The sequence below is a fragment of the Triticum urartu genome, chromosome 6 (genome assembly GCF_003073215.2).
Source record: "Triticum urartu cultivar G1812 chromosome 6, Tu2.1, whole genome shotgun sequence".
Taxonomy (NCBI): domain Eukaryota; kingdom Viridiplantae; phylum Streptophyta; class Magnoliopsida; order Poales; family Poaceae; genus Triticum; species Triticum urartu.
This window is the reverse complement of record NC_053027.1, coordinates 36988226-37002922: the sequence shown is the minus strand read 5'-3', so window position 1 is coordinate 37002922 and position 14697 is coordinate 36988226. Positions and strand designations below refer to the sequence as shown.

Here is a 14697-nt window from a genome sequence, read left to right as displayed (position 1 = left end):
ATAGCATGGCAGCAATTTCCAACACCACCACTAATGACATAAACCTGGTGTACTAAATATGCCAATGCCACCACTATTTGAAAAAAGTAATGGTGGCACGATACGTCTACAATGTATCTATAATTTATGAAGTATTCATGCCATGTTTACAACAATTTTATATGGTTTTAGTATAACTTGATTATAACTAACCCGGACTGACGTTGTCTTCAGCAGAACTATCGTGGTGTCGTTTTTATGCATAAATAGAAGTTCTCGGAATGGGCTAAAAATTTATGGTGATTTTTTATGGACCAAAAGAGACCCCCAAAGCACCGGAGCTGGACCAGGAGGTGACTAAGGAGGTCACAAGCCTGGGGGGGCGCCCCCACCCCCCTAGGGCATGCCTCCCGAGCTTGTGGGCCCCTCATGCACCCCTTGACATGAGACTGACGCCAAAAATTCCTATAAATACCCAAACCTCCAGAAAGAACCCTAGATGAGAAGTTCCGCCGCCGCAAGCCTCTGTTTCACACGTGTTTATCTATCCACTGCTTCTTTTGGATTGTCCTCACTTGATGATCGTTAAATGGCCTTCGGGCTCCGCTTGATGTTATGGTTCTTCGACATTGTGCATCGAGGAGGACGTCGCAAATTTGTAGCAATTGTTTGGTGAGTCAAAATTTGGCATCATTTCTACATTCTGTCCTACACCTTAGTTGTAGGATTTGTCGGATTTTACCGCGTCTACGCAGCTTTTTTGTCTATTTTCGTCAAGATTTCACCTGTGGATGTAATTTGAGGTATAAGGAGGACATACCAAGATTATGGTGTAAAAATCATGTTAAATGTCATGAATAAGGCGACCATAAAATGCAAAATAAATTAGTCATCACAAGGGATCCAGAGTGAAGGATGGGCGTTCAATACAACCACATGTGCTTGTTACGTCGACCATACTAGCCGCTGCCGCAATCCCTTGGTTCAGTATTTCTAACATGTGCGATTGGATCGAGGATCAGATGCACATAATCACCAAAAACCTCTCTAGAACAAAGAACCCTGGCCTATGGACGGGATCTGGAGGGAAAATCGACAAGGAGGAAATCGTCAACACCTTGTACAAGGAGATGCCGACATCGACCATTGATAACCCACAAGTATAGGGGATCGCAACAGTTTTGGAGGATAGAGTATTCAATCAAAATTTATTGATTCGACACAAGGGGAGCCAAAGAATATCTGCAAGTATTAGCAATTGAGTTGTCAATTCAACTACACATGGAGAACTAAATATCTACAGCAGAGTGATTAGTAGCACAGTAGTATGATAGTTTGATAGCAGTGGCAAAGTAGCAATAGTAACGATAACAGTAACAGCAACAGTAGTAACTTAGCAAAGACCAATATGCGAGAATCGTAGGCATTGAATTAGTGATAGATAATTATGTTGGATGACATTCATCGTGTAACAGTCACAACCTAGAGCGACACAGAACTAGCTCCAATTCATCAATGTAATGTAGGCATGTATGTTGTATATAGTCATACGCGCTTATAATAAAAACTTGCATGACATCTTTTGTCCTACCCTCCCGTGGAAGCGGGGTCCATAAGGAAACTAAGGGATATTAAGGCCTCCTTTTAATAGAGAACCAAAACAAACCATTAGCACATAGTAAATACATGAACTCCTCAAACTACGGTAATCACCGGAAAGAATCCCAATTTCTGTCCCTTTGGGGTATGCGGATCATAACACGTAATAGGTGCGTATAACTTGCAAGATAGGATCAAGAACTCAAATATATTCATGAAAACATAAAGGGTTCAGATCTGAAATCATGGCACGCGGGCCCTAGTGACAAGCATTAAGCATAGCAAAGTCATTGCAACATCAATCTCAGAACATAGTAGATACTAGGGATCAATCCCTACAAATTGACTCAACTACATGATAAATCTCATCCAATCCCATCACCGTCCAGCGAGCCTATGGAGAAATTACTCACTCCCGGTGGTGTGCATCATGGAATTGGCGATGAAGAAGGGTTGGTGATGATGATGGCGGCGAATCCCCCTCTCCAGAGCCCCAAACGGACTCAGATCTGCCCTCACGATGAAGAACAGGAGGTGGCAGAGGCTCCATATCGTAAAATGCGACGAAACTTCTTCTCTTATTTTTTTTCTCGGGAAATCTGAATGTATAGCGTTGGAATTAGGGTCAGCGGAGCCACGTGGCACCCGCAAGCTACATGGGCGCGCCAAAGGGGTGGCCGCGCCCATGTGGCTTGTGGGCCACTGGTGGGTCCCCTCCTATGGATCTTTGCTCCAGTATTTTTTATTTGCTTCATAAAAAATCTTCAAAAAGTTTCGTCCAATTCTGAGAACTTTTATTTCTGCACAAAAACAACACCATGGTAGTTCTTCTGAAAACAACGTTAGTCTGGGTTAGTTTCATTCAAATCATGCAAATTAGAGTCCAAAGCAAGAGTAAAAGTGTTTGGAAAAGTAGATACGACGGAGATGTATCAACCATCTTCCTCATCATCTTCACGGCCGCCCCATCTCCATCCCATTGTAATACCGAACCACAGAGGATTCCATGTGTGTTACGACAAGCTAAACGAAGAACCCTTAGTGCCGCGTGTCCATGGGAAAACCCTTAATCACCGTAGTGAGAAGCGGAATGGAGAAACTACGGTGGTGGCGTGCGTGGCACGAAGACTACACAAGTAGCTTGTATGTTGTACCCGGTTTCGCCCAATTACAAACATGAAGAGTGGCTTAATTATCCAACCTAGAACTATGCAATCCATATGTTACGTTAAACACATATACTAGCGGGGAATCTGGACTCCTTGAGAACGCCTTAATCATATTGTCGGTTTCATTGCTTTTATTTACTCTGTGTTGTTCTTTTACTTCTTTTTGCGTAGTTACTTTTGATCAAACTTCACTCAAAACATTAAGAAATTTCCGCCTCCATTTTCCTTTTCATCTACAACTAACTTGCAGGCACAATTCCGTTAATCTGCAATTAAACCCCGTGTGATCGATACTTTTACTTCGGAAAGGCTACAACTAAACCTTGTTCACCTACAAACCATCATTGTCTCACTTATAAGATACAATGTTATTCTCCAACATATAAAATATGATCTTCAAAGAGGATTATAACAAGATGTATCCCCCCCCCGGGCCCCCATCCTCCCCAACCTAAGCCCTAAAAACACAAACCCTACTTATGCAAGTTGCTACCAAAATTGAGTATAGATTTCTAGCCCGACTCCAAGGTGGAACACATTGTACCCTTGCTAGGGGTAGTTGCATCGTCATAAATGTAGGGCATGTGCAAGCAAGGCCTTCTTGATTCGATAAAGATCTCCCATTTCGTTTAAAACACATAATGCTTGTTTTGAGGCGAACGGCAAAAATTCAATGTATCCTAGGTACACCTAGCTACTGTCATAAATGCAGCGGTTCTGCTACATTGGTCGTAACTTAAGACATCCTTGGTTCAATGATGATTTCACGTTGTCGAAAGAATATAACATATTTTATATGTCTACTTCCTTCCAATTGTTCACACCTAACTGTTGTTAAAAAACGTTTAGGCTACCTTGACACTATGGGTTCTTCAGCAAGGTGGGTCAAAGAGAATATTGCAAATTGGAACAGTGTCGCTTCTAAGAATCGACAACATCATCCAAATTTATATCTAGATGTATCTTCGAATGGGATTCTATCAAGATGTGTGACCCACAAAAACTCAAAGGCTCGTTTCCATTGATAAGCCCATTTTAATTAATTTTGTGATTATTTATTTATATAATTTGGAACAAAGAGAGTAATTAATTGCATGCTAGCATTTCGATTGTCTTTGGGGGCTAGGTATGACTTTTTGGTTGTGTGTAGAGTCCGATTCGATTTGGGTAAAGTTCTACCTTATGAGGGACTCGGTTTAGAAAGACCCTTCAAGGTAATTTAAGTTTGTAATCCAAGGCGAATCGTAAGGAGTCAGTTTATCCTTTCTGGACCCGAACCCTTTTTGTGTGTAGAAATTGAACTATTTCATATGATTTTACTATCCTATGAAAAAAATCGAATCTGCAAACTTTTTGTTAGGGACTCGGCCTAGAAGGACGAGCTTGTCATTCAAGGTGAACCTTAAGAAACCACTGTATCATTGGTAGTGCTAGTTGTATCGCCATGTTGTGCTATGTGGTAGGTAAGTCCTACTTGATTTTGATAAAGGTCTCACACTTCATCGAAAAGATATAATGTGAATTAGTAAATAAGAGGAACATTATTTTCATCCTTTGTGTAAATGCATGCTTCTTCTTTTTTATTCCCCTTTCATGGTTGTTACACAGATTTCGGTCTATGCTTGCAGCTATGGGTTGTTCAGCAACGTGGGACAAAGAGAGCTTTGCAAATTACAACAATTTCACTTCTAAGAAAATTTGTTGTCCTCCAATATTATATCCACGTCTATCTTTCAAAGAGCATTGTATCATTATGCACGTCCCAAAAAATAATTTAGTTACATGTTTCCGTTGCAAAAGGTGATTCTGATTATTATTTTTTGTTATTTATTTTAGCATTATATAACAAAGAGAGTAGGTAATTAGCTATTTTTGCTAGGTGCAATGTTTTTATCACTGTGTCTGTAATGCGTAAATTTCATACGAAATGGTTCAACTTTTCTAAAAAGTTCGAAGGGTTTGGAATAGTTCAAACTAAAACCACGACACTTATTTTAGAACAGATGGAGTGCATGTCTGCAAGGAGCGGGAGGATCCGAAAAAGGTGTTTTAAGCTTGTAATCCAAGTCTAACCGAAAGAAACCACCATATCCTTGAAAGAGATATCACCATGAATGTAGGGACGGTGCAATGCTACTCGATTCAGTGAAGATTCTTCTCTTCTCCAATGTATAAACACAATAAGGATCTCACATTAATGGCAATTATTAAAATAATTGCAGGACCTCTGCATCTCCATGCCATCGTTTTCTCTTGCTACCACATTGTTGCGTCATGTGTCCCTTGATTGTTCAACGGCATTTCGCTGCGCCCGACGGCGTGAGTTGTTTAACGACCTAGACCAAAGGGAGCAGCAAAAGTTGTCAACAGCTAATCTCGTATAAGATACAATCATAACCTTACAAAAGTAGTACATCTTACATGTAGCTTCCACCAGGACGATGAGATTAAGATATGTCCGTATGATAATTTTGACAACTTGTTTCCACCGCGTAAATTTAACGAGTTTTTGCAGGAATTTCATAGGATACAAATATGTTTCGGATAATCCAGCAGGTTCTTGGGCGTTCCAAATGGGGTAGTATCTTAATTCTGAAGGAATGGTGCACTACCGTGGTGGTTGCACAACCGCTCCTGTCCTTGCTTTTTCCTGATAAGAAATTTTCTAATAATTTTCTCAAGTTTGTATTATTATTACACTACTGTATCTATTTATTTATGGCCGCCATCTGCCCACACCACCATACCAACTGTATTCAGTGTCACTTCCTTTCTAGGGTGACATGTAGGCACTAGCCACTCTTGCCAGAAAGGGAAAAGTGGGATATGTTGGTTGAAAGGCAAGACACCAAGATTCAGAAGTGCACAGGCATCTCATATAATTGGACCATATCCTTTCAGTTGTGCATGTATATACTCCCTCCGTCCCGTAATATAAGAGCGTTTTTTACACTATACAAGTGTCAAAAACACTCTTATATTATGGGACAGAGGGAGTACATGTTATTATTTCAGAAACCTTTTGCACATCTCTGATTCAGTTCCAGGTCATGGTTATAGATTATTATCATTTGCAGCAACATTTCATTAAGAAAACACTCCAATTCCTGCAGAAATGAGGGGAAATTCCAGCACGTCGACGCGGCCCTCTGATTATATAGGATACCAAGCATCCCCTCCCTGCACTTAGAAGCAAAGCAATATGATACATATATGTATGTGGTCTAGAAACTGCACTGATTACTTGCCTGAACAGAAATGGTTCATCAGCTAACTTCCCATCCAGCTGTGAGTGGGAGCAGTTAGGAACAACCATCATATATATCCCTGTGAGTGCAGTGTGTGTACCATACATAAAACTAGTTGGGACAGCTAATAAAATCCAGGATCCAACTGGATAGATTAGATTGGACATTGGAGCGCTTGTTTCCTTCCCTCTCCTGTCCTGCCACATCAGCAGGGGAGGCCACCACCACTCATGTATGCCCAATCAGTTTGTGGAAACAAGCATAACATACGGTTCATCCAAGCTTAACTGAGATCTCAATTGACCTAAGTTGTGCCACAGATTGAACTGGGATTTCATGGAACATTAGCGAATACGGTACAGTTTGAAGCCGGGATAAATTTCTCACCCCTGTCAAAATTTATTTCACGGCTCTTGTTGACCTTTTTCTGGTCCAACAAAAGGCGCATAGAACAGTTGGCAATACCTTGCCTGGTAGACTAAACCAAACGTTAAGCACTCTCCGAAGTTCTGACTACAGGGTTGTCCGGTTACTTGAATTTGTGGATTCTTTTTGCTGAATCCAGTGTGTTTGACAGAAGCATCGCAATTGTCATTGGCCCGACACCGCCGGGAACTGGTGTGATGGCTCCAGCAACCTTGGAGGCCTCCTCAAAGCAGACATCTCCAACTAGCCGGTAACCTCGAGGACTTGCTGGATCCTGATGCATTCCAAATCAGCAGTGAGTATACCACGCAGGAAAAGTAATACACATGCTGCAAGGGGCACGCCGGCAGCAAAAGAGAAAATATACACTGGAAGACATCAGCCAAGTAGAACCTTCCAGGTACTAGTAGAGTTCTAAATTAACTGATCACTGTGCTGCCCAAACTTAAAATAATAAGTCTACAAATTCACCACAATGTTCCAAGCATGGGGCTTCATAGAGTTTGATCCCGGGGAGGAACCCAAAGACAAACACATACTCCCCAAAAAAAAACCATGCAGAACTCCCCATATTCTGGGATTGTCAAAATTTTGCATTCTGAACCAAAACATTATACAAACATTACCAAGCTTTTCCATTGAGAAACAGGCGTATGTTAAAAGTAAACAGATCACCTTAGCACTAAAAAGAAAAGAACGGGAAAAGATGGAAAGGTTCTAGCTAAAAGAGAGTAGGTGCCTTACATCAACCGGATTGATGCCAACATCAATAATAGCAGCTCCAGGCTTTATCCAACTCCCTCTGACCAGGTTAGCAACTCCAACAGCCGCGATTATAATGTCTGCTTGTCTTGTTATTTCCTCGGGGTTCTTGGTTTTTGAATGTACAATACTCACAGTTGCATTTGCTTTCTAATAATCATTTGCAAACATATTAAATACTGAAATAAAGTTGATCAAACTATGTTAAATGAAAAACTAGTTCATACTTGTAAGAGTAAAGCAGCAGGTGTCCCCACAATATTGCTCCTTCCAATTACAACAGCTCTCTTCCCTTTTATTTCAACTCCAGATCTGTGTAGCAGCTCCATGCATCCTTTAGGGGTGCATGGAACAAAAAATGGATCCCGACCTTGCATCGCAAGCCGTCCAATGTTCACTGGATGAAAGCCATCAACGTCCTTCTCAATACTAACAGCATTCAATATGTTCTCGTCGTTCATATGCTGCAAATTAATTAGAACACATAGGTGAAAAAAGAAGCTCAAGAATCAGTATAGATAGTCATTTTTAATAGAACGCTGACAAGAAACACAAAACCACAATTGGCATATGACCATTAGCCAAAATAAAATAAAATGTGTTCATCTGTATTATCCATGAGTTCTAAGGAATGTAACCAGATGGCTTCTGTAACAATTATACAGCATCTATGCAGTTACTTGAATCAATAAATGGGAATGTTTGGTGTAGGGTTGAGGGAATCTGCCATTATCAATGCCTGATACATATTTCAGTGGCACGCTACATAATATCTAGGTCAGTAATCACTAGACAACAAAAAACTAAATAAGATCAAATATGACAGTCCCTTCAGGCAATGGGTTCAACAATTATATGACAGTCTCTATTGAGAACTCACGCGAGGTAAGGGCAGCTGAACCAAGATGCCATGCACCGACGGATCATCGTTGAAGGTTGCTATGTGCTTGATGACCTCGTACTCGGAAGCGTCCTCTGGCAGATTGACCTCATACGACTTGATACCGACCGCATCACAGGCCTTCTTCTTGTTCCGCACGTAGGTCTGGGAATCCTTCCTCGAGCCGACTAGGATGACCGCCAGCCCAGGCACCACCCCGATCGCGTCCTTCATCCGGGCGATCTCAACGCCGACCTCCTCTCTTATTTGCTTCGCCACCAACTTCCCGTCGATGATCTTTGCAGACGCATCGGCCAAAACTGTTGCTGCACAAGCAAACCCATTCATCGACACAATTATAACACCGGAACAACATGATGCAGCACAGGATTACAGCTATGCGGATGTAACAACTAACAAGCCTCTCCAGGTAATTCATCCGTTGCTACACTATAACACTAGGATTAACTCGACAAAAAAAAAGGGGACTATCTAAGGTTGTGCTTTTGCTCAGGGAGCTCACTGCAGGGGACAGCAGTACACAATAGAATACTTAAAACTACTATACTAGTGAGGCGAGGAGAAGACGAAATGGGTGCGCACACCTGGGTCGGCGGAAGAGGCGGCGGCGGCGAGCGCGGCCATGCGGCGCGCGCGGGGGAGGAGCGGGAGCGGGGTGGCGGCGGCGAGGAGAGGCCTCCTCGGCAACGGGGCCGGGCCGGGGGAGGGGCGGAAGCGGGGCGTCGGCGGGTGGAGGGCGCGGCGGAGGGGGAGGAGGCGGGAGGTCGCGCAGGAGGAGCAGTCGGAGAGTATGGAGGACGCCATCGCCGCTGGGACTCTAGGACCCCGGAGCTGCGGCGGAGGCGGCGGCGGGAGTGGGGGCGAGGTTTTCGCGGATGCGGCGGTGGCGGCGCAAAAGGAGCGGTCGGGCGAGAAAGTCGTGGGCACGGGTCTTTGGAGCAGCGACCTAAACCCCAACTTGGCCCAGGTTTTGCAAGTGAAACTTTTGGGGTAATTAATTGTAGTTATTTTTGCGAATGGTAATTAATTGTAGATTATTTTTTGGCGAATGTATTTTAATAAGAACTAAAAGTGTATGTTTAAAATGCTAAAATTTATATATTATTCTTGGGTATGAAATAAAATTTGGACTGATGGAAATTCACAAACCGCACGAAAGAGTAGGGCAGCGTGTGATAGTACTTGTCTACTTTTTGAAAGAATGCAAAAAGCATTAATTCCCGGAATCTTGTTCCTTTGTAGAATCTAAATGACCTTTTAGGGTTCCTTCCAAATGTGAGTCCTATCGGGGTTTTTTCATATGAATTTAGTTTTTTTTCTAAAAGAATACATACGCAAACACTCGTATAAATGCACACCCTGCTCCTATCGGTCTAGGACTTGAACCTGGTGGGCAGGTTCCACCAACAAGAAACCTAACCGGCCGAGACGCGCTCGGTTCGCGATTGAATCTAGCTCTGGTTTATATGAATCCTCCCAACCATGCTCCCCACGTTGCCAAAAACAGTTCATCGCAAAAAGGAAAAATGCTGCCTAAAACAAACGGCGTTTTTCGTGCAATAACAGTAATTCTCTTGTTATGGCTAAAGCTACAATAATAGGATCTTGATTGGCCAAGCGAAAGTAGTATCAATAAATTAGTTATAAAAAAATATAATTTTATTTTCAAATGCTTACAGTAACGTATTCATACATGAAGCAAAAATAAAAGTTGCATCTTGAAGATTACATTCATGTCTAAATGTTATTATGGTACTCCCTTCATTTTAAAATAAGTGTGTGGCCTTAGTTCAAATGAACTAATAAATTTGTAACGGAGGGAGTATTTCAGTTCGGAAGATGAACAGTTTTTAGGTATATCGAGAACTCAAGAGGCTTTTTATTTTATTTTTCAAAGATGAAAGAATTATTTTTCTTTTGGTAGACAATAAAATAGAATCATTGGTTTGAGTAGGGTGTTTTGGTGCTCAGGCTCATCTACACCCTTTTAGAAAACAAATCATAAAAATTTCAAAAATATCAAAAAAATCCAAAACAAAATTTGTGTGGTAGACAATTTGATGCGTGAGGCCCGCTCCAAATTTCAAGTCACTTGGACATCTGAGCAGCTCTCAGCAAAAATGATAAATCAGGCCAAAACAGTACATGAACAATAAACATTTTTACATACCCCTAATTTATCTTTTTTGCTGAGAGCTTGTCACATGTCCAAATGATTTGAAAATTTGAGCGAACCTCACGCATCAAATTTTCTATCGCACAATTTTTTTTTGATTTTTTGAATTATTTTAGTATTTGTTTTGATTTTCTTCGTCAACGGGGGTGCAGATGAGCTAGGTGCAGAGATGGATTTTCCCATTGGTTTTAGGAATAAAAACACATGGCGTAGAAAACATCTCTGTAGTACATCATCAAATATTGGCAGTTGAAGCATCAAAGTGTACTATGATACAGAAAAAACACTTTATTAAGCGCCAAACTATTCGTACATCTTACTAGACGTGTCCTATGTGTTCCCAGCAACGGAAGAAATAGGCAACACAACCTACAAAAAGTACAGCAAGATGGAGCACATATCCTCAAAATTCATTACACGCGTAAATAAAGAAAAGAGTAAAAAACCATCGCTCACTCACATTATATTTGTTTTGGATTCCCTACAAAATTTACGAAGCTGCGGGAACCGCAGATTCAACCGGGGACTCTTGCTGCTTCTGCAGTGACTCCCAGTCCACCTCTTTCAGGATCTTGAACCTTTCGTCGAGACTCACGAAACCAGACTGAGGGGCCACCGCACCAGAGGTGCTTGCTTTGTGCACGAGGATTACGGTACTGTCCATGGCAGGTCCGTGAAGCTTCCCGGTCAACAGCACCCGGAGTGGCATAAATAGCGACTTTCCCTGCTCACAGGTTAATACAGCAATACAATGCGTATTAGTTGTTTCTTTCAGTTGTATATGGCCAGGAAAAGCATTAGTATTCACGGAGCTGAATGAGGAACTTGATATCAGCCAGGATTGTCAAGGTTTGTATTGAACTAATTATTTGTTAGCTGTGTTTTCAACATCTCTAGTTATCATGGTTCAGTGAGAGATAGATTACTTCCAGAAGTTATAGCTGGAAAACACGGTAATAAATCTTGCATGTATGTCTTGAGGCAGTTCAAAATTAAAATTAATTAGATGCTCTAACGGTTTGGCCAAACAGTTGAAACAGCCCAGGAACAACCCTTGATTCCGTTGGCAACAAAATCAAAACACAATCGCCCTCATCAATACTGACCTTCCTTTTGTGAGTCTTGCCAAAAGATTTCACCCACTTCTTCCAACCATCATGCCCTTCAGCTAGTGCTTGACCAAGTTCACCACTATCATAAGCAGAAATGAGACCAGATGCAACCTCAGAAAGTTTGTCTTCCACCACAGATTTAGCTTCATCACTGGAGATTAAAAACACACAAATATAAAAACAGTAATTGATAGGAACAAGCCTACCACACTCAGTCAAAGCAATTTACAAGATTACACATTTGGCAACAATTTCGGAGGTAGTTCAGGAAAAGGGTAAATAAATAATTAATGAGACATTAAAGTGTTTTGCAGACCTGCTTAAAGTGTCATGAAGGGGATACGACAATAATTTGCAAAGGGCAGCATCCGCATCGGTTATCAAATCAATGCCCTCCTTCAAAAGCTCAGCAGCTTCCTGCGCAAAATAGTGCATATTATTATTAAAGCTTCCCAGGATAGCAACTAGTCCTAAACCTCCTGATGTTGCAACATTTGAAAGAAAAATGATTTGTTGATGATTAAGAAGCGTTTTGTACATCGCTTTCTTTTGGTGGTTGTGAGAAAGAAACAGAAACTCTTAGCACCAAATACTGTGTCAAATAAGTCCACGTATCCCTTTAGCATGTACTAGTTCCAAAGTAAAGAACCCCTAGTGTGTACAGAAAATTGAATTCCAGTCTTACTTTAGCAAAATCACTTTCAGACTCCAGAAGAATGCCTGTGCTCCTCCATCGATCTTCGAAGTCCTTGATGAGTAAATCAGAAGGAAGTGACCGTAGATGCTGTCCATTCATCCATCTATAAACAAACCAGATTATTGTGAAAATAGATCAGAAAAGCATGTATGCAACTTCCCATGTTCAAGTGAGTGAGAAAGGTCCTGGCAATATGAAAATTGTTAGAATTTTGATGTACTTCAATTTTGTTGCGTCAAAGACTGCTCCACTTTTATTGACGCGATTGATAGTGAACTTCTCAACTGCAAGTGATGGAACGCCAAAGTGAGAATTGATGAAACAAGAGGTCCTTATGTTTTTCAAAACCGCCCAGTGAAGTAAGAGTTCACAAACTAACCTAAATCATCAATGGTGAAGAACTCATTTTCAGTACCATCACCCCAGCCCAAGAGTGCTAAATAATTGACCATTGCCTGAGGCAGATAGCCCATCTCTTTATACTGTTCAGAGAAAGAAAAACAAATGAGTGTTTCACTTTCACGCCTTTCATTCAAAAGTAAAATATGTCCAGAGAAGATGTGAAATTATCAGTAATTAAGTCGGAACAAATACAGACAATTAGAGAGAAGCATATCAAGAATACAGTTTGACAGTCACATATTTTGATGCAGGTAAACACCATGTATTTCCAACAATCAGCTAGTTACCTGCCCCACAGAAGTAGCCCCATGACGTTTAGACAGTTTACTTTTATCAGGAGCCAGAATGAGTGAGACATGAGCAAATAAAGGCATTGCAAATCCAAGAGCCTGCAGAGGGTCATAACATTGCATTTGATGAGACAGACATTTTGAAGGTCAGAACTATAATCACACATTCCGAAGGTCAAGACTATATTATAATCACGACACAATAAAAGCAGGTGCAGGAAATTACTTTATAAATGAGAGCTTGCCGTAATGTGTTTGGTAGGTGCTCCTCAGCTCTGAAAAAAAACAAGAAAATGCATGAATTCTGCGCCAGACGATCAGAAGTAAGGACCAAGAGTAATAAATTTCCGTTACCTGATAACATGAGAAATGCGCATGGTAGCATCATCAACAGTGACACAAAAGTTATACACTGGCTGGCCGTTGCTTCTCATGATCACGAAATCACCAAGTGTGTTTAGATTCCAACTGACCTTTATAAAACTATCCGATGGTCAGTATATGTATATCACTGTGCTACTCGCACAATTCAGAAATTTTGGATCACTAACGTAGAAAGCATAAGAGCAGTTCACGTTGTGGACCTACAGTAATGTGAAAACATAGGCTCAAACACTTTATGTCATTACCTCACCACGAATAAGGTCGTTGATTTTCAGTGAACCATCCTTTGGCACTCGGAAGCGGTAAGTATAAGGTGTGCCTTTCTCTAACTCTTGTTGCACTTCTGCATCTGAAGCAGTAGCCCACTTCCCCATGTATACAGGAGGAATCTTCATCCGATTAGCAGTTTCCTTCATTTTCTCGAGTTCCTGAAGCATCAATCACACTTGTTAGATGAGCTACTATTTGATTAGTGAATATTACAGCCAGGCCAGGCCCCATGAGTTTACTCGAAATAACGCCCTCAAATTGTTCACCAGGTTTTAAATGACTCATACGTAGCTGTCATGGTAGGATATGTCACATTTAATTTTTCATGAGAAGCACAAAATCCCAAGTATATTTTACTCAAAGCAACCAAAATAATTCATTTGGAGAACTTTACTCAACTCCCATATTGATAAGAGCCAACAATATGTTACATATATGTGGAACTTGGAACCACAAAACTCATGTTTCACTAAGCAGGCAAACATGCAGGTCAGGAGAGGGGGAGAAAGATACCTCATTAGAGCAAAAGCATCGATAAACAGCACCAGACTCCATTAGCTTCTGGGCATGCTCTTTGTACAGAGCATTGCGCTCCGACTGGCGGTAAGGGCCGAAATCGCCACCAATGTCCGGGCCTAAACACACACAGATGAGCACAGCAATTTGCAGGTAACAGATTCTACTCTAGTGATTAACTACCACAATACAGCTTAATAAGCAACTACACCATTGCACATTTCTTATACAAAAACAGCCATCGCAAAGACAATCCAGAGTAGGAATTCGTTCTTGAACTCTAGTCATCAGATATCTCTCGGTCAGCTCAGAAGAACCCTGACAGGCTGACATGTGGGTGACGGCAAATACCTTCGTCCCAGTCGAGGCCGAGCCAGGACAGGTCGCTGAGGACGGCCTCCTCGGACTTCTTGGTGGAGCGCTCGAGGTCGGTGTCCTCGACGCGGAGGACGAACTTGCCGCCCCTGGAGCGCGCGAAGAGGTAGTTGAAGAGCGCGGTGCGGGCGCCCCCGACGTGGAGGTTGCCGGTGGGCGACGGCGCGAAGCGGACGCGGACCGGGCCGCCGCCGCTGTCCGCGGAGGCGCGCGCGGCGAGCGCGCGGCGGCCGAGGCGCGGGGTCACGGACGGGAGGAGCCCGATGCGGAGCCGCGACGACGACCCCATGAAGTTGCTCGCCGCCATCTCGTCGCCTTTCTTCGCCGGGCGGTGGATTGGATTGCGACGAGGAGAGGAAGATTTGACGAGGATAGATTGGGTTTGGGGGCC

General features: G+C 42.2%; 2 protein-coding genes across 3 annotated transcripts; both read right to left on the bottom strand.

Moving 5' to 3' along the window:
* Window positions 1-6271: 6271 nt before the first annotated feature.
* On the bottom strand, window positions 6272-9023 carry LOC125514341 (bifunctional protein FolD 4, chloroplastic). Its single transcript, XM_048679649.1, has 5 exons — window positions 8669-9023; window positions 8064-8389; window positions 7411-7647; window positions 7166-7333; window positions 6272-6695 (listed from the first exon to the last, which is right to left on the bottom strand). Exons 1-5 carry the CDS (start codon window positions 8886-8888, stop codon window positions 6525-6527), a joined length of 1122 nt encoding a protein of 373 aa, XP_048535606.1. The 5' UTR covers window positions 8889-9023; the 3' UTR covers window positions 6272-6524.
* A 1507-nt stretch (window positions 9024-10530) lies between these two features.
* Window positions 10531-14697, bottom strand: LOC125513632 (glutamate--tRNA ligase, chloroplastic/mitochondrial). Of its 2 annotated transcripts, XM_048678794.1 has the most exons (13): window positions 14283-14697; window positions 13929-14050; window positions 13391-13573; window positions 13116-13234; window positions 12988-13036; window positions 12759-12860; window positions 12449-12551; window positions 12290-12353; window positions 12058-12172; window positions 11689-11789; window positions 11367-11523; window positions 10721-10984; window positions 10531-10629 (listed from the first exon to the last, which is right to left on the bottom strand). In XM_048678794.1, exons 1-12 carry the CDS (start codon window positions 14611-14613, stop codon window positions 10751-10753), a joined length of 1680 nt encoding a protein of 559 aa, XP_048534751.1. In that variant the 5' UTR covers window positions 14614-14697; the 3' UTR covers window positions 10531-10629; window positions 10721-10750. The 2 variants fall into 2 exon arrangements, with proteins under 2 accessions (XP_048534751.1, XP_048534750.1); XM_048678793.1 differs by having other exon boundaries at window positions 10531-10984; window positions 14283-14696.

Bases quoted from the DNA above. Each gene is read 5' to 3' on its own strand.
- LOC125514341 (XM_048679649.1), bottom strand. From the start codon at position 8,888: ATGGCGTCCTCCATACTCTCCGACTGCTCCTCCTGCGCGACCTCCCGC. The intron at 8,390-8,668 runs GTGTGCGCACCC...TTGCTTGTGCAG, and splicing joins CGCCTCTTCCGCCGACCCAG to CAACAGTTTTGGCCGATGCG. The intron at 7,648-8,063 runs GTGAGTTCTCAA...ATTAATTTGCAG, and splicing joins TTCAGCTGCCCTTACCTCGC to CATATGAACGACGAGAACAT.
- LOC125513632 (XM_048678794.1), bottom strand. From the start codon at position 14,613: ATGGCGGCGAGCAACTTCATGGGGTCGTCGTCGCGGCTCCGCATCGGG. The intron at 12,861-12,987 runs GTAATTTCCTGC...GACCCTCTGCAG, and splicing joins GGCAAGCTCTCATTTATAAA to GCTCTTGGATTTGCAATGCC. The intron at 12,552-12,758 runs GTAACTAGCTGA...TTCTCTGAACAG, and splicing joins GGGCTACTTCTGTGGGGCAG to TATAAAGAGATGGGCTATCT.